This window comes from Furipterus horrens, unplaced genomic scaffold (genome assembly GCF_987537825.1).
Source record: "Furipterus horrens unplaced genomic scaffold, mFurHor1.1.pri manual_scaffold_11, whole genome shotgun sequence".
In the NCBI taxonomy this organism is placed as follows: domain Eukaryota; kingdom Metazoa; phylum Chordata; class Mammalia; order Chiroptera; family Furipteridae; genus Furipterus; species Furipterus horrens.
Window position 1 is genome coordinate 11460584 of NW_028327181.1, and position 18219 is coordinate 11478802.

Below are 18219 nucleotides of genomic sequence, written 5' to 3' on the forward strand. Positions count from 1 at the left end.
CCTTGTTTACAACCGCTGCCTTGTGTTTCAGCCGCTGCTGCTGGACGTGAACTGCCTCGCCGTGGGGCCCAAGGCATTCACCTAAAATAGTTGTAAATTTTTTTGTTTTTCACCCCCACTTCAGGGGGGATGGATTTTTATTCTGAGGCTTGTGGGCAAACCAGCGCAGCGCCAGGACTGGGAGGGGGAGCCCTGGAGCTCTGCATCGTTGTCCGAGGGGCGCAGGGGAGACCATCTCCAGTGTTATTTGCTCAGTGCGAGGGGCGAGGCAACCGATCACTCTCCTTTCTGATTTGATACGGAATGCTTTGTTTTCATTTCCTGTATTTGTACTTACATCGATGGTTCTTTTACTTCTCAGCTTTTGTTTTGAAGCCGAATTTTATTTTGACTCGATTCTGCCTCCTCTTGGCTTCCTAGTTTTTTGTTCTCCGACTGGAAGTGTCGTATGAAATTACTTGTCCGCAATGATGAGGTTTTTACTTTATAAATATTTTGTTAAGTCAGGAAGTTAGGAAATACAGCTTCTCTGGTTGCTATTGCGGATTTAGGCGTGGTTAAGGAAGTGTTAACTCTTCTGCTTTTTTGCTTTCTGATAATAAAATATCCATAGTTTTAGAGTAACTTCCCTCAGGTTCTTACGAATGGTCTGTCCGATACTGAAGCCAGTTGTAAAGAGAATCCGTGATGGCAAAATGATTTGCTGGGCATTTTCACTCTGCCCATAGCGACACCTTTCTCACTCACAGGCAGGTGAGGCCTCGGCAGAACCACACTGCCCCTCCCTGGCAGCTTAAGCGCCTAGCTTACCTTACAGGGCTGGGTAACCCAATCTGTATGGTTTAACTGGGAGCACCTTCTCTCTCAGGTCGGTGTTTCTGGCTCATTTAAAGTAAAACCTCCTCAGAATGTTTTATTCCTGGGCCTTGAGCTGTCCCTTTAGTGGCCAGCCTGTCAACAGGTCAGGTCTTGGCATGTGTCAGTCTTTATGTTCCTGTCTCCTTGTACCTCCACCAGTCACTGTAGCTCTTCCCTGTGGGGCAACAATGCCTTAAGAGATTTCAGCAGAACACGGATCCGCATAAATAATACTGTTACAAGAAAAAGGAAGTTGAATAAAAAGGAAAACCCACTTCAATAGACATCCTTTTTTGACTCCTTTGAACTCTGCACAGTGTGAATGGAGCCCTTAGGCCTGAGCTGGAAACTTTTCCTTTGCTTCCGAGCACATGTTTGATTCAAACCATTATCCTTGCTGGGAGTTCAAAAATTCTTATTGTGTTACACCAAGGCCAGTCATGAGTTATTATCAATGTCTTTGAAGAGATCTAATTTAAGAACAGTATAAATTTTTTTGAAATGTGGACATATAAAGTGATTTTGATTGGCACTTTTTCCTAAAATGACAACTTTTGTGACTATAAGGTGGGGATGAACAGTTTGCAGAATCTTTATATCTTGTTCCTTGGGTCAGGATGGGTGAGGGCTGTTTAGGCCCTTACATCAGAGGGTGGTGTAATCAGTCTGGGTAGTAAACACAGATTATAATAATGGATTGTAAAATGGCTAGATAAAAAGATGACTGTAGATTAGAAGCTGGAAAAGTACTGGCATGCTGCCTGTGCTGGACTAGCTAAGGGAGACAGTCTGGAAAGCAATGAGAACCCAGCGCCCTAGAAGGCCTTTGGCCTCTACGATTGAACTGCAGAATGTTAACTAGAAAGAAATGTTATGTAGAATACCTTGAGCATCTTAAAGGGTAATATTTGATTTGACTGCCAAAATTAATGTGTGTCACTTTGTATCACCATGGGAGTTTATTAGCTTTATGAAAACATGTTAGTTATGAGAAAGAATAAGGCTGTTAGGTAGTGTTGTGTGGCTTTAACAGTGTGTTACATTTTGAAGGAACCAGTAATTATTAGATTGATTCTACTTAGCACCAGTTTAGTAACGTCTTCAACCTAATACTGAACAAGCTAAAGTGTGGATGGAAAACAATTACCATGTGAGGGGCCATTCTTATATTAAGTAATAATCATTCTGAATGGTCTTTAATATAATATCATGCATAGGTCATATTGGAAGCATCCCAATGTTGAATTTTGAGAAGTTGAGTACGTTATAATTTCTGCGAATAACATCTGTTATACACCATTACTTCTTTAAAAACACCTCTCAGAGTGGAACTCCTTTATAGAAACATATCTGTGAGTAGATTTCTGCACATGTTTGTTAGTATATACTTAGAATGTGTTGATTGCACAATACTGGCATGTAGGATGAGTACACTTAAGTATGGACTCATTTTTTAAGTGAAGCGTGAGAAATAAGACAGTGTTACATGTAAGTGGAAGCATTGGTGGTTTTCCATTGAAATTGTGGCAAATATCCTTACAACTAGAAATATTTCATGAGGGCTACATTGAATTTTGTATGCCTAAGGAGGAATGTTTTTGCCATGTTATTTAAAATTACAAACATTTCCTCTTAGAGCAGTTAAAGTTATGTATTGACCGATGCTTAAATTCTTATTTCATGCGCACTCCGCCCTTTTTTAAAAGGAAAAAAGCCCATTGGTGTAAAGTGTTGCCTAACCGTGGGTTTAATTGAGGCATGGGTCTCCAGGAGCTCTGCTGAGGTTTTTTGTTTCCTTTTCTCCTGCTCTGAAACGTTTGAGGACTTTCCCCAAACCTCCAGCAAATGGTAGTGCTGGTGCCTAGGGGGATTTCTGCCACTGTGAGGGTTGCTGGCTGGAACACGCCAAAGCCATCAGCCTCCGCTCGGGCCAGCCACATGGAAATTGTGCTGTCACACCTCTCTCCTGTGCCAGCTGCACGCACACTTGGGAGGCGGAATTTTCCCTGGGGCTCATGTTGCTTGGCCCCTGGCGGGCCATTGGATCTTTTAGATAATGTCTGTAAGCTAGTGCTCTGACCTATTTCCCTCCCGTCCCACAAGTTTGGAATTGGACTCTGGGCCAGCGCCTTCAGGGACCTTGATGTTGGTCGTCGTTACCACTTGAGTTGACTTGCTGGTAATGCCCACCACTTGAAGTTTTAGCTGAAAAAGTACAATAAAAGTTCTCCTATGGCATGTGATTGGGACTAGTAAGTAATCAGTAAATAAAAAACTGTTTAAAGAGGGAAGTCTAGATGGTGCAGCTGAGGTGGCACATCCCTAATGAAACAGTGGACTGATCTGTTAGTAAATGAAATTATTCTATATGTAAGCCTTGGAAAATGGATGGGTAGTTCTTAAAATGTCACCATTTAGTGAAAAAAGATTAAAAGCAGGCATTAAATTCTTGTAAACCTTCCTTCCAGCCTCAGCAGTCATTTAAATTTGCTGCTGAGAGGTCTTGGTAAGCTGTGTCGTCACCGTGACTCAGAGGATGTCTTTCTGGATGGTCCTTCACAGTCCAGCAAGTTAGACATGGACTCCTTGGTTTAGTAACTGGATGATAAATGAGGATATGTCATGGGTCTGAATGAGAAATGCAGTCTCATTTAGATCCTGGTGCAAAATGTCTTTCAGAAATGATGTGTCCTCATTACCATATAAGGCCATTATTGTATGGTTTCCTTCAGTTTCCGTGTACTTGAGCTCTCTCAGCGGCTCGTAATTGCTCAGCTTCGCCCTTTCAATAATGTATACTCATTGGGTGAACTCTGCTGTGCTTTTTTAAAAATTTGATTTTGTTATGGGTAGGAAAACAGAGAGAGATAAGCCCTTGAAAGCAAGATAGCTGAGACCACTGTCGCTGTGTGTGGTGAACATCCTGTGCTGTACATCTAAAATGCCAGTTTTCTCACACTTTTGCCTCTTGTTTCTTTATCACTGTTCAACGTTTTTTTTCAATTCCCTTTCTGTTGTGCTGCGATATGATTCTCCTTTCCCTGTTTTATTTGTTGTAAGGATTTACGGTCATGTCACAACTAGAGGAAGCAGCTGTTTGCAGGACATAATTTTTTATTAACTCCTTGTTTCTGATGACCAGCTGCCAATTTCAGCATTACTTCTGTGCCGTTTTCAGATCTCCGTCCATGACTTAGTGGAAAAACCTTTCCCTAAAGAAATCTAGTGATATTTCAGATCTCTGCTTCTTGGCTTTCTCTGTACCTCAGTTTCTTTATTTCGAAAACGGGGATAATAAAGTCCCTCTATCATAAAGGTACTTGTGAGAATGAGCATGTAAGGGCTTTCGAACAGTTTTTAACATGTAACATAAGCACTCTAAAAGTATTAGTTGTTATTTATTTTTTTGATAGAAAGGTAAATACATGGCAGTTGCTCTTTAAATGACATTCAGATTTCTACAAAAACATTGGACTCTTTAGTGCTTTTATGCTAGAGACTTGTCCTGCAAGGCTGAGTTGAGAATGGCAGAAATGCTTTATTACTCTTCTCAGGTATCTTACTTGACAGGCAAATATGGTTAACCGCTATTAACTTTTAGCCAGGGTTGCTTAATTTTAACCTAAAAAAAGTCACTTAGTAAGCTTCTCAGTTTGCAATTAAAAACAACTAGTATTAGCACTTCCAGATTCCCCTCAAAATTGTTTTATGTCTGAGCAACAGCTTTTAGCCTACAGTGGAAAAAAATTATTTGGTATCCTTGGAAGTTCAGAATTCAGAACTTTGCCGTCAAGATACCAGATGTGGATTGCTGGGGAGAGCCTAAGAATGCAAAGATCCCGAGATAAAATAAAACAATTCAGATAGAAAAAGTTTTTTCCTTTAGAGTAAAGATTGTTTAAAAATATAAAGTTAGTAACAAGACATTGCTTTTTCTCAACTTTATTACTTTATTAATTATTTTTTTAAATAGGAAACTAGCCCTGGCTAGTGTGGCTCAGTAGGTTGAGCACCAGCTGTAAACCTGGGGCACATGCTTGGGTTGGGGGCCAGGTCCCCTGTAAGGAGAATGTAGGGGTCAACTAATCAATGTTTCTCTCCCTCTTTCTCCCTCCCTTCCCACCTCTCTAAAAACAAATAAATAAAATCTTTAAAAAAGAAAGGAAAAAAGTCAAACAAAAAAATAAAGTAATAGGACACTTGTGTACTCACTCACAAGATTAAACAGATGTTAGTATTTTGCCATGTTTGTTTCATATCTCTTTTTTGGAAAACAATAAAGCATAACAGATGTAGCTAAAATACCATTCCCCTTTACTTCTTTCTCCTTCCCCAGAAATCGTTTCCTCAAAGTATGTACCATATTTTTATACTTCTATTACACGTGCAAATATCTAAACAGATTATTGTTTTCTGTGTGTTTAACTTTTTTTTGGAAACCAATTTATTTTATTTTTTAAAAATATGCTCTATTGATTATGCTATTACAGTTGTCCCAATTTGTTTTCCCTTTGTTCTCCACCCAGTAACCCCCCGCCCTCCAGTTGTCCCCCCCTTAGTCCATGCCCATTAGTTGTGCATCTACTCCACTCCCTCCTACTATGCTTCTTAATTCCTGTACCATATCCCTCCCTTTCCCCACTTCCCCCTCCCTGCTGACCTCTCCCCAGTATGTTCCCCATACCTATAATTCTTTTCCCACTCTCGTTGCCTACTTAGTCTGCCTTTGTTTCGATTCCTGTTTCTGTTGTTGGTTGTTGTGATACAGTTTTCATTTTAAGGTTCATAGTTTTGGTCCTCTTTCTCCTAAACAAGTCCCTTTAACATTTCATATAACAGTGGTTTGGATCTGATGAACTCCTTCAGTTTTACTTTGTCCTGGAAGAACTTTCTCTGCCCTTCTATTCTGAATGACAGCTTCGCTGGATAGAGTAATTGTGGTTGTAGGTTTTTGCTTTTCATTCCTTTGAATATTTCTTGCCAGTCCCTTCTTGCCTGCAGAGTTTCTTTTGAGAAATCAGCTGATAGTCTTATTGGGATCTCTTTGTACGTAATTCTCTTCTTCTCTCTTGCTGCTTTTAAGATTCTCTCTTTATCTTTAACTTTTGACATTTTGATTATAATGTGTCTTGGAGTGGTTCTCCCTGGGTCCAGTGTTTTGGAACTCTCTGTGCTTCCTGTACCTGGAAGTCTATTTCCTTCCCCAAGTTAGGGAAGTTCTGCTTCATTATTTTTTCACATAATTTTTCAATTTCTAGTTCTTCTTCACCTTCTGGCAACCCTATGATTCGGATGTTGGCCTGCTTATAGCTGTCCCATAGGTTTCTGAGCCTCTCCTCATTTTCCTCACTTTTCATTTCCTCTTTCTGCACTGGTTGACCGTTTGTACCTTCCCTATGTTCCGATTTGTTTATTTAATCCCTGGTTTTCTTTCTCTCACCATTTCTTTCGTGTGTGTTTTCATTCATTTCAGCAGGACTAGCCTTCATTCCTTCTCCGTCTTATTTAAGATCTGCTGTTAGGTCTGGAAGCATTCGTATAACCAAAGCTCTGAACTGAGCCTCAAGAAAGATTATCTATCTGCTGAGCCGTTAGATCAGATATTTGCTGGCTGGTCAGCTGCGTCACGGGGATCTCTATCATGATCTGTGCCATCCTGACAGTTTTTGTGTTTACCTTTGCTTCCTGGGTGGGGGTGTCACACCTCCTATGCTATAGGGGGCGGAGCCCTGCGTACTTGTCACTACTGGGAGACCCTCCTCACCATGCTGTGGCGCTTTGTGTGAGGGGGGTCCAAGATGATTCCTGCCCTTTACTCTCCGCTGAGAACCGGGAGCCTCCTCCTTCAGCCCCACTCCCTCCAGCCCTCACAATCCGAGGCAATGGGGGTCTGCCTTTCCTGGCATTGGAATCGCAAGCTGATGGGTCTGGTCTGCAGCCGGGAGTGCTCCCCAGGTGCTTCTTGCCTCCCCTTAAATACGGGTGTCTGCTTACTGCTGTCCCGCTGCTGTTGCCACTGCTGCCAGCACAGCTTGACCTCTCTTTCCAGGCTTCACACCTCCTACCCGTCTGGATAAGCACCACTTCTTTATAACTTCATACGTTGGACTTCCATGTAGCTTTATTTTCTGGAACTTCTGGTTATTTCTGGTTTTGCGGTAGCTGTATTCCTTCTTAGTTGTGGAGGGAGACTGAGCGTGTCAGTCTAGGCCTCCATCTTGGCCGGAAGACTTAACGTTTTATATGACATTTATTCCCATGCGAAAGGACAGTTAAATTGCTTCTGGTGGTTGCCCCCCCCCCCCTCCACTATTTCCTACAGTGCTGCAATTGATATCTATCTTGTGAAAAATACGGGGCTTTTCTCTCAAAGACCACCAAGAAGTGGGACTGCTGAGCGGGGGGGGCGTGGGGGGGACATCTTCACCTCCAGCTGTTTCCAGATTGCTCTCAAAAGGGGCTGTAGGATGGTCTCTCTTGTGATCAGTTATGAGTTCCTCTTACCCAGCATACTTGCCAGCACTTGTGTTTAGACTTCTAAATTGTTGCCAGTTTTAATAGGTATAAAATGTTACCTCATTATTTTAATTTTCAGTTCCCTGATTCCAATGAGATTATCTTTTCATAGCTCTATCAGCTTTTCAGGTTTCCTTCCCTGTGATTTCTCTGCTCATATCACTTGCCTGTCATTCTGTTCGGTTGCTGTTGACTGTGTCAGATCTATATATTGCATATATGTCTTCTCCCAGTCTGCAGCTTGTCTTTTCACTTCTGTTTTTTGAGACCAATCCACACAGCTGAATTTGGTTTACCTTTTTTGTTTTTGAGGGGAGTTTGCAGAGACTTAAGTTTCTCTTCTTTATACTGTCGGTATCAAGCTGTACATTTCTTATGTAATGAGTTCAGCAGTGCTCCTCTTTTTTCTGGGAACATTTGTTTGAATGTCTGGTAAAGGTCACCTGTAAAACCATCCGGTCCCAGTGATTTTTGGTATTTAGTGACTGCTTGATTTATGGGAGTATGTGGAATCATACCTAACTGGTTCTTTATGGTTATAGTTCTTATTCAGGTTTTCTATTTATTGAAAAAGTTTTGATAAGTTAGATTTTTATCTAGGAGATTGCTCATTTCATCCGGAGTTTTCAAATTTATTATCAAATGTTATTCCTAGTATATTCATATTGTGTAAATTTCTACCATATTTGTATTATGCCCCCTTTTTTTAAAATTCCTGGTGTTTGTGACTTCTGTCTTCCATATCTAATTTTGTTGATTTGGTTTATTGTTTATTTTCTTTCTTGTTAATTTCTTCACATAATTTTATGTTCTGTGGGGTTACTCTGTTTATTTTCTAATTTCTTGGATTAGATACTTAACTCAATTTTTCAATCTTCTCTCATATACACATTTAAGGCTATAAGATATGTGTTAGCTATACCCTACAAGTTTTGATAGGTTGTTGAACAGGTTCTCAGACCCAACTTCTGTGTGTGCATGTAAGGCTTCGCCACACCAACAAGCCATCAGGCACCAGCAGGATGTTTTAGAATTCAACACAGTTCTGAGAGATAGCATCACGTTCCACAGGTTAAAGGTTCCGTCCTACGAGACAGCCCTCCCCCCCAAGGCATACTTCAGATGCCAGTCACAAGTCCAGGTTGTTACCTGTGCTTCTGACTCACAAATCAGGTGTTCCAAGGACCTCTTCCTTGAGTTTGATGAATTTGCTAGAATGGCTCGCAGAACGCAGGAAAACTTCTTTACTCACTAGATTACTGATTTATTCCAAAGAATATTAATGGATACAAATTAAAAGCCAGATAAATAGGGTGAGGTCCCCAACAAAGGAGCTTCTATCCTTGCAGAGCTTGGGGCCTGGCATGGCAGCATGGGAAGTGTTCCTCAAGAGACCAACCTGCTATCTTCCTGGGGGCTTCATTACATAGTTATGATGGACTAAGTCACTGACCATTGGCAGCTGGACTCAATCTCGTCTCTCCCCTTCCCTTTGGTCAGGGGGTGGGACTAAAAGTTCCAAACCTTTAATCACGTGGTTGGTTTTCCTGAGGACTAGCCCTCCCCCTTAGCTGGAATCCAAAAGTCACCTCACTGGCATAACAAAAGACACCTTTATCACTTTCAACACTTAGGAAATTATAAAGGTTTTGGGAGCTGTGAACCAGGAACTATGGATGAAGACCAAATATCTTATAAATCACAGTATCACACAGTCATGTATTTATGATCAGTTTAAATATCTATTGACCTTTATAATTTTCTGTTGAATTATTTAGTATATTTAAAAGTTTTTAGATACATCAAAGATTTTTGGTTTATATTTCTCTGTTCATTGTATTGCATTAGACTCAGAACATGCTCTACAGGATATTGATTCCTTAGTATTTTTTGAGATTTGCTTTGAGTGTCCTAATCATTAAAAAAATGTTTAATGTTTGCTTGAAACAAATATGTATTTTAAATGTTGGCTACAAGGTTGTGTATATTCATTAGCTCAAGCTTGTTACCTTTATCTTCTGTGTTTATATTTTGTCTGTCTGCTTGATCTCCCAAATATTTATTAAAATCTGTTAAGTTCTCTTTATAAGTTCTCCTTACAGTTCTTATGGAGAAAAAGGAGCCTAATAAATCTTAACTGAAGATAATCTCACCGGGTGATCTGATCATAATTCCTAACTGAACAGGTCATGTTGGGTAGTAACTGCCCTGGTAAAAAGGTAGCTTTTCTTTAAGCAGGACCTCTCCCTTGTGTCTGTGCGTCTATGTTAACACGCCTTTGAAATGCCTCTTTTCAGACCCCTTAGAAGCATAAACTATGTGATTAACATGATCTTGTTAACTGTCCTGTAATCCAATCATAGAGATTTCCCTGCCTGGCTTTCTCCCACATTCAGGTAATGTTCCTTATGTTCCCTCCTTAATTCCAAATGTACAAAAACTGCAAAACTGGCATTCTCTGGAGCACTTGAGATCTTGCTTCTGACATGTCAGTTTGGCTAAAATAAACTCATAAAAATTCTCTGCAGGTTTGGACATTTCTTAGTCCACATTTTTTGTCTTGTTTTTGCTTTAATAATTTTGAAGCTATGTAGTTAGATGAGTTTAAAGTTCATAGTGACTATAGCTTCCCTGTGAATTGTTTTTTAAATGTTAAAATGTAATATTAATTTTTAATAATGCATTTACAAAGTCTGCCTGTTTTAGTATAACTACCTGGTATATATTTTTATATCCCCTCCAGGTCTTTGTTTCTGTAATTGCTTTTGAGAAATCTGCCCACAGAGAGTCTAATTACGCTCTCTGTAGGTAATGTCTTTCCTCTGCAGCCACTCTTGAGACTTTATCTTGGTTTTAGGTGTTCTACATTGCATTAGGCTGCAAACAGATGTGGACTCATTTTTACTTACTCTGCTTGGGACTTGTGCCTCTTGAATCTGAAGACTTATGCCTTTAATGGAACCTGGAAAATTCTCAGCCATTTTCTCTCCATTGTCCATTCTCTTTCTCTGGAATGTCCATTTAAACATGGGTCAGATCTCATCTTGGCCTTCCTGTCTCAGAACATTTTAAATTATGAAATACCACACATTCTAAGTAGTAATATTATACAGTAATATGTTAATATTGTTATGAAATGACACCTGTGAGTCCACCAGCAGCAGCTCGAACAATAGAACATTACTTGGGGTAGTAGCTCCAGGGGTAGAGTACTCACATAGTACCTGTGAGGATGGAATAAGGGAATTAGGTAAAACCACTCAGCTTAGGTGCTTAGTAGCAGTTTCTTTGTTAAGGAAAGATACTACCAGGGATGTGGTAGAGTGAGTTCTGGCAGTTGTTAAATTTTGGCTAACATTTATTGAGCACTTCAGGCACTGGGACAGTACCAGATAAATACTTTACCCTGATTGTCTCAGTTAATCCTCATGTCAGCTCTTAAAGAATGAACTATACAGGAATGTTCTCATTGTACAGGGGAGGAACTGAGGGTGAGAGATGAAATAATTTGGCCAGGACCTCATAGCTAGAAAATGTCGGAGCCACAACTCCAGCCCAGACAGTCTGGCGCTCAACCATTGGTGCTTTGCTGTGTATGAGCCGTGTGGCTTCTCTTATAACACCCAGCTTCTGTATAATATCGTTCTTGTTCATTGACATTTTCTTTTCCGAATTCCTTTTTGGGGGATGTAATTCAGGAGAATCAAAGTGGATTTCATTAGTTTTAAAAGAGAAAGGGGGAGAGGAGCATGTGAAAAAACTCGGGCCATGGGTCTGTAGACAGGTCCATCCATCTTCACACCTAAACTTAGAATTAACCTCCCTCTGTAGGAGACCTCCCCTGAGACTGGGACCCCCTGGCTGAATGCCCTTCTGTGCTCCTGCCATCCTTGTGCCCGCCCTGGTGGAGCACGCCTCAGACTGCACTGTTCTTATTGGTTTAAACGTCTTCTGTCCTCTTCCTGGACTCCATGCTCAGCCAGGACAGGGCTGTCCTGTTCACTTCTGTGTCTCCCGCACTCAGCACACTGGTCCCTAAAAGCACACAAATAACACATATTTGTAATTCTTAAGAATGGAGTAAATCAACATACTGTGCTCAAGGAACTAATAATAAGTGACAGTAGTTTTTTTATTGAATATTTACTATATTCTAGGTACTATAATTAGATTTTTGTACATCCCTTGTACAGGTAATTGTACTACTAAGTTATGATTTACGTAAAAACGTGATCTCATTTAATCCTCATAGTAATCCTGGGAAATAAGTATTACTGTTATTCATTTTACAGATGATGACCTGTAGCTCAGAGAGATTACATGACTCGCCTAAGGTCACTCACTGTTTAAGCAGTAGAACTTGCATTGGAACCATGTCTTTGCACTTTAGCATACTGGCTCTGGAGATGGCCACAGCCAAGCTGAAGTGGCCAAATCATAGAATTTATTGATCTTGAAATATTACCAAGAAGCCTGCCCCAGTGTTGTGATATCTTGCCACAACGAGAGCAACAACAAAAATGGGCTCAGTGTTGTGTGGCAGTGATTCCTTTTTGTTCACCTGCTGTTAGAGCTTGTAGAACCTCAGCATGGATTGACATTCACCTGTTTGAAAAGGAAGTACCTTTTGTCCATCTGTTGTTATAACAGCATTTGTCCTGGTTAACACAGAATTGGTCTAAGCCAGGTCAGCTCCTTTGATTCAAATGTGTAACATGAATGCATTATAATAGATATAGATAGATAGATAAAACAAGTATTTTCCAAAAATGAGCAAATTGTGGTGGCAACTTATGACCAACATTAAAAATTGTATTCTTAGATGTGGAACTGTATAATGGATGATGTCTAAGTTGTTGTTAATTTAATTACACTGTCCAGCTGGCATTTCTGTTGATTGAAGATGGCAGAGAGACTGAGGCATTAAAATGTAGTATGTCCTTTTAGCCCCTAAGCAATAGCTAACACATTAAAAAAAAAATGTTTTTTTAAACTTTATTGATTTTAGGGAGAGAGGAAAGGAGAAGGGGAGGGCGATAGAAACATTGAATTGTTGTTTCACTTATTTATGCATTCATTGGTTGATCCGTGTATGTGCCCTAACCGGGGATTGAACTCGCAACCTTGATGTATCAGCTGAGCTACACGGCCAGCGCTAAAGCATTTCTTTTTTTTTACCTTAACTTTGCTTGCTCACAGTACTGTTCATTTCCAGAACTATGAATTTGTATATTCAGGAATATTAGCTTATTATACTAAAAGTTGTATTTTCCATTTTGAACAATACCAAATATTTTTTGCAGTAGAAACACATACAATTTATGATTTGGTTATCAGAGAAAAATATTTTGGTAAAAGATTTTTGTACTCCCTTGCTATGTCTATTAATGGAGTTGATTAAATAAATCTTTGTGATACTAGAAATTTGGATTTTTAATTTGGTGGAATGTCCTCAGTAGTAACTATTTTTAGAAATGAAAGTTAACAGTTCTTACTAATTGACATGAACTGATATGAAGGTCATCATATGTACTCCTTTGAGACTTTTGGGTGGAGGTAATGAGAAATGGATCTGAGAAAACACAAACTCTCTGACGGTGATGTTACCTAATAAATTTGTTTCTCTCTACTTCCAGACTGGTCGAATTGACAAATCCTACCCTACGGTGTGTGGCCACACAGGACCAGTGCTTGACATAGACTGGTGTCCACATAACGATCAGGTCATTGCCAGTGGTTCAGAGGACTGCACAGTTATGGTAAGCTCCTGGGGTGTGGTATGCACACAGGCCAGTAAGACTCTCCTCCTGCTTTCAGCGTGCGTGCATGTGTGTGTGTGTGTGTCTGTGTGTGTGTTTGTGTGTATGTATAGAGGCTTGAAAAGCACAAAATCATAGTGGTTTTGTCCATTGGATTATACAGGATTTAGTGACATTAAAGTTTAATAGCAGATAACCCTTTTATAAGCCCTTATTATCAAGAGGTTGTCTTTTTCTTCTTTTGTTTTAACTGTGTGTTTATACATGCTTATTGACCATTCTGTGGGAAGATTTTAGAGAAACTGAAATGACTTCCCCGTAATTCTATGAATGCCATTGGACCATGTGACCCACCCCCCCAACTGCCCCCAAGAACTGTACATCACAGCGAAACAAAGGTCCCATCGGTATGGATGAGTGGTATGTGACAGACACTGAGACAGGAGCTTTTGCAGGTGCTCCTTTGCAAGCTAATGTCAGAAGGTATGTTCTGTCTAGTGGACCCTGGTTAGGAAATTCCTTTTTATGCAGCTCTACAAACATTCTGAAAGATTTTCAAAGTAAGTTCTTTATATTCCCTCATTTGGATTCCAAAAGGAGGGTACTTTCTTAATGTAAAACTTCTTGTTCTGGATTATGTTCTTCTTAATCTTAAAATGTAATTATTGACTGTGGCTCAGTTTTTAATCCTAGCTCAAAATATGTTGAAAAGCTTAGGCATGGCCCCGATGGGGGTGCTGCAGTAAGCGCTGATGCAGGCAGAGGCAGTCACTGATCCCGTTGCAGGCGGCCTCACACACATCAGGTGGGGAGCTGGGAGATCCCCTCCACTTTCACTGCTTCTCATTTTCTGTGGGCTGAACCAGACTTAGAAACATTGTTTGGAAGCCTTTATTAATTAAAATTATTTTACATAAACACAAGCTAATTCCTCAATTGTGTCATTTAAACATTTACTCGTTTTTCCTCATGGACTTTTGGCTGAGGATAACTCCTCCTGTGAGCTCATAATTTTGGCAACCAGAGCATATTAAAGAAATATGCTGCTGTTAAAAGGAATTGTTCTGTTTAATGTGCCTTGCTAAATTGACCGTTTTAATGGCTGCAGACACATATTGCTAAGGGAAAGGAACAGTATTTTGACCTAATGCCAAAATCTTAAACTGAGAGTCTTAACCTCTCTTGAAGAAGCAGGTTTGGTCTATCTCTGTCTCCAGCATTATTGGTATGCTGCCCCTTGGGGGAAAAAAAAAACTTTTTTATTATAAAATACACTAAAGTTTAGTGAATTAAGTGATTTATTACAAAGTGAACACTCTGGAACCACCACCTTACCTTGGTCAAGAAAAAGAACTTTCTTAGCCATGACTCCCATCCCAGTCACAGCCCCATCCCTCCCTAAAGGTAGCAACTATCCCGACTTTTCTGATACTCACTTCCTTGTCTTTCTTTTCTTTCATTTTTTCTTTTTCAGAAAAAAAAATGTGTTTTAACTTTTTGTTGAAAGATTATTATACATTCACACATAGTTGTAAGAAATTTTAGAAACCCAGTACACCCTTCACTCAATTTCCTCCAGTGGTAACACCTTGCATAAGTGCAGTATAATAGCACAACCAGGAAATTGACATTGATGTAATGCACTAACCCTATTCAGATTCCACTTGTTTTTGTATGCACGCTTGTGTATGTGTATTTGGTTCTGTGCAGCTTTATCATATGTGTAGATATCACATATGACCAATACCACAGTCAAGGTACAGTTCCATCACAAGAATGACCCCTTTGCCATCCTTTTATAGCCACCCCATTTTCTCTTTGCTCCCTATACCACGACAACCACTAGTCTGTTATTTATCTTTATAATTTTCTCATTTCAAGAATGTTATGAGTAAAAGTATACAGAATGTAACCTTTTGGGATTGACTTTTTCCACTTAGCACAATTCTCTTGAGATTCATCTAAGTTCTGTGTTTCAATTCAATAGTTCATTCCTTTGTAATCGCTGAGAAGTATTCCGTGATATGGATGTGCCACAGTTTGTTTAACCGTTCACCACTTAAGGACATTTGGGCTGTCTCTTGGTTTGGCTATTATAAATAATGCTTTATGCATATTTTTATATAGATACAAGTTTTCATTTCTCTGAGATAAATGCCCACGACATAGAATTTGAGACTCAAAACTATAGTAGCCATTTGGCTTATATCATCAGAGAGACTTCCCTTGACCACCCAATATAAAAAGATACCCCAATACTCTCCATCCTTCATATCCTAATTCATATTTATTCATGGCATCTTTTATATTATGTATTTATTTCTTGGTTTGCTTATTGTTCACCTTCTCTCCAAAAGGCAACTCTGTGAGCCCAGGAACTTTGTTTTGTTCTGGAGCCTAGACAAGATCCTTAGGCTTCCTCATGTCCTACTCAGTTAGGTGCCTTTCACTACACCACCTAGTGCTGGCTTCCACCTTCAAGATGGCCTCATGGTCCGAGACAAGCTGCTCGAGGTCCTGCCATCAGTGTGCACATTCCAGGCTCTGTTACCAGTCCCTGAGGCTCATGTTTTGCTTGTTCCACCCTAGGGTGGGTGGCCAGGCCTCCTCTGTTTTCTCTAGGAGTAAACAGTCCAGGACCCAAGTCCTTGCCTTTCTTTATGGTTTTAATCACTCAGGTATATATCTCTAGACACTCACTTAGTCTCGAAAGTTTTAAAAACCTGATCTTTTAAGTCTTTTGTATCCTCCTCCATCCTTTTCTTGTCCTTATTAGTGAGTGTATTGATACCAGTTGAAGAAGCCTGACCTTTGACCTGTATCTATTAACAGTAGATTTTGCTGATTGTACCTTTATGGTGCATTTCAGCATACTCTCTATCCTCTGAATTCCGTGCTAATTGGCTGCTGGATCCTGAAGTGTGATCAGACTCAGGTTTGATCCCTTTGGCAAGACTATAGATAAGTGTTCGATTCTTCCATTAGGAGGCTTGGTTCACCTAGCTGCTCTAACTTCACAGAGCTCCACCTTCTGTCATTTTCATGTAGTGTCCTGAAACATGGTGGCCTGCTTCCTGAGATTTTCTGGTCTGCTTTTATTTGGCCTCTCTTCTTCCTTTGTCCCTCTTATTTCTATCCTGCTCCCATTTTATTTCAGTCCTTAAAATTTCTCCTCAAGGTGGGACCTGTCTTGAAAGGAGCCCTGTCCTCTCTGGTTGGTTTCTTAGCCTATTGGGGTCTGGACTGCTCTGGCCCCTTCATACCCTTTTTTTATTTCAGGTTCTTACGCTTGCCTGTTCTTGGAGAGGGAAAATCTGCCCCAGTTTCCACTGCTGGTCTCGTCGGCCTGCTCTTCTCAGGCCTGTGAGGCGCCTCACTGATGCCCCATGGTTTTTCCCCACAGAGGCTGATGATGACTTGCAGGTTCCCTGGCTGTTGGTGAGACTTCTCCACTAACTTGCATTTGGGGATGATCACCTAGTTTTGTGTAAATGCCCTTCCTGTGTGTTTGGTTTTGTTATCTCCTTGCTCTGTGTGTTTTTATTGAGGAACTTGGAAAGATCACAGAACTACGCTGCTACCTTCCCAGAATCTTCTAACATTATGCCTTTGTTGGTATTGCCAGTGAACATTTTGTAAATGAAATAAGACATAATGCTTTGGGATAAATCCTCCTTCTAGTTTTCCTTAAGCCCTTAAGTATAGCACCGGTTTAAATCGCTTAATGTCCCCCAGATCATTTGTTATTATTATTGGGGTGACTATAAGAATTTTTTATAGCTTAGCAGGTGAAATGAAATTTTAAAGAAATAGTTGATCATCTCCTATCCCACCTGCTTCTTAATACTTGATTTTCCACTTTGCTCTCCTGAAGGTAAAAGAACACCATACAATAGATCGAATGGTTTCAAGTAACACCCATTAAAAAAACAAAAAACAAAAAACAGAAAAGTTCTCTGTCGTTTCCCAAGCCTAGGCTGTTGGTAGTAACTTGTGAGCTACAAATAGTAGATAGTGTATCAAGGCCTAGTTCTAGTAGAAAAAGGATACTGAGAAACGCCCGGGATGGGGAGTGCTGAGCACATGCAGGTCACAGGAATGCTTTCAGTCTCAGTTGCCTTACATGTAAGATAATAGTAATAATATGATGATGGTAGTGCCAATTGAGGGGATTAAGGGAGATATAAATGTATAATCAGTTATTTTTTACAGTGAGTTTTGGTATGTACCTGTAAGTGAATTCACAGCAAAAGAACATCTTTAGCAAATATGTGGTAGAAAAATACAACAGAACTGGTTTATGAAATGAACTGGAAAAGGATTAAATTAATTTTAGAAACTGCTTCTCATATTTATGGGATAATTCCATTAACTCCTAAGCATTTAAGCATCGATTGCTAATTTTGTCTGCATCGATTTCATGACAGTGATGCTACTTTGATTGCAGTCTCAGGAAAAGCAATGCCGGCCTATGGTACGTTCCTCCATCTTTCAGAGATGGCTTCTTTAAACAGCCTAAAAGTAAATCAGGTTGGCATAATTAAATGTACTTTAATGTGCATTTAAGGTACTGTCACTACTTTTAATGTACTATTTGGAAGTGATGTTTTATACCAGCAAATCCAATTACATAAACCTTCCTCCTAAAAACTATACTTCACACCCAGGTTTCCCAGGTTTTTGGTACTGTTAAGTCCTCCAAACATATTTTCTCACAGAGAGTTTTGGAGATTGTGGCCACTAGTATTGTACTTGGGAAAATTTTAGCTCCAAGAAAAGAATAGTGCTTTAAATAATACAGAGAGCAGCCAAATTAAGTTTTGTGAATGGTGTCAATTCACCCTTGTCCCTTATCTGCAGGATAGTAATCAAACACAAATTTAAAAAAAAGGATAATTCAGTGGGGTTGCACAGTTGTTTCTTGCAGAGTCTAGAAGAGGGAAAGATCTTGAAGGCAGAGTACGTGTCCTCTTATTTGTCTCTGGCTAGGTGTTCTGAACAGTCCCAAATGATTATGTTTAAATGGACACTTTTCCATTCTCCCAAATCAGTCTCACACTTCTGTGGAAATCAGCAAAAACAAACT

General features: G+C 39.9%; 1 protein-coding gene across 4 annotated transcripts in view; it reads left to right on the forward strand.

The window, feature by feature from the left end:
• CORO1C (coronin 1C) overlaps positions 1-18219 on the forward strand; it is a 73394-nt gene that overhangs the window by 34921 nt on the left and 20254 nt on the right. For all 4 annotated transcript variants that reach the window (XM_090290815.1, XM_090290816.1, XM_090290813.1 and 1 more), the window contains exon 3: positions 13011-13133. In XM_090290815.1, coding sequence (XP_090146941.1) covers positions 13011-13133 — 123 coding nt within the window. The remainder of the gene's footprint in view (positions 1-13010; positions 13134-18219) is intronic.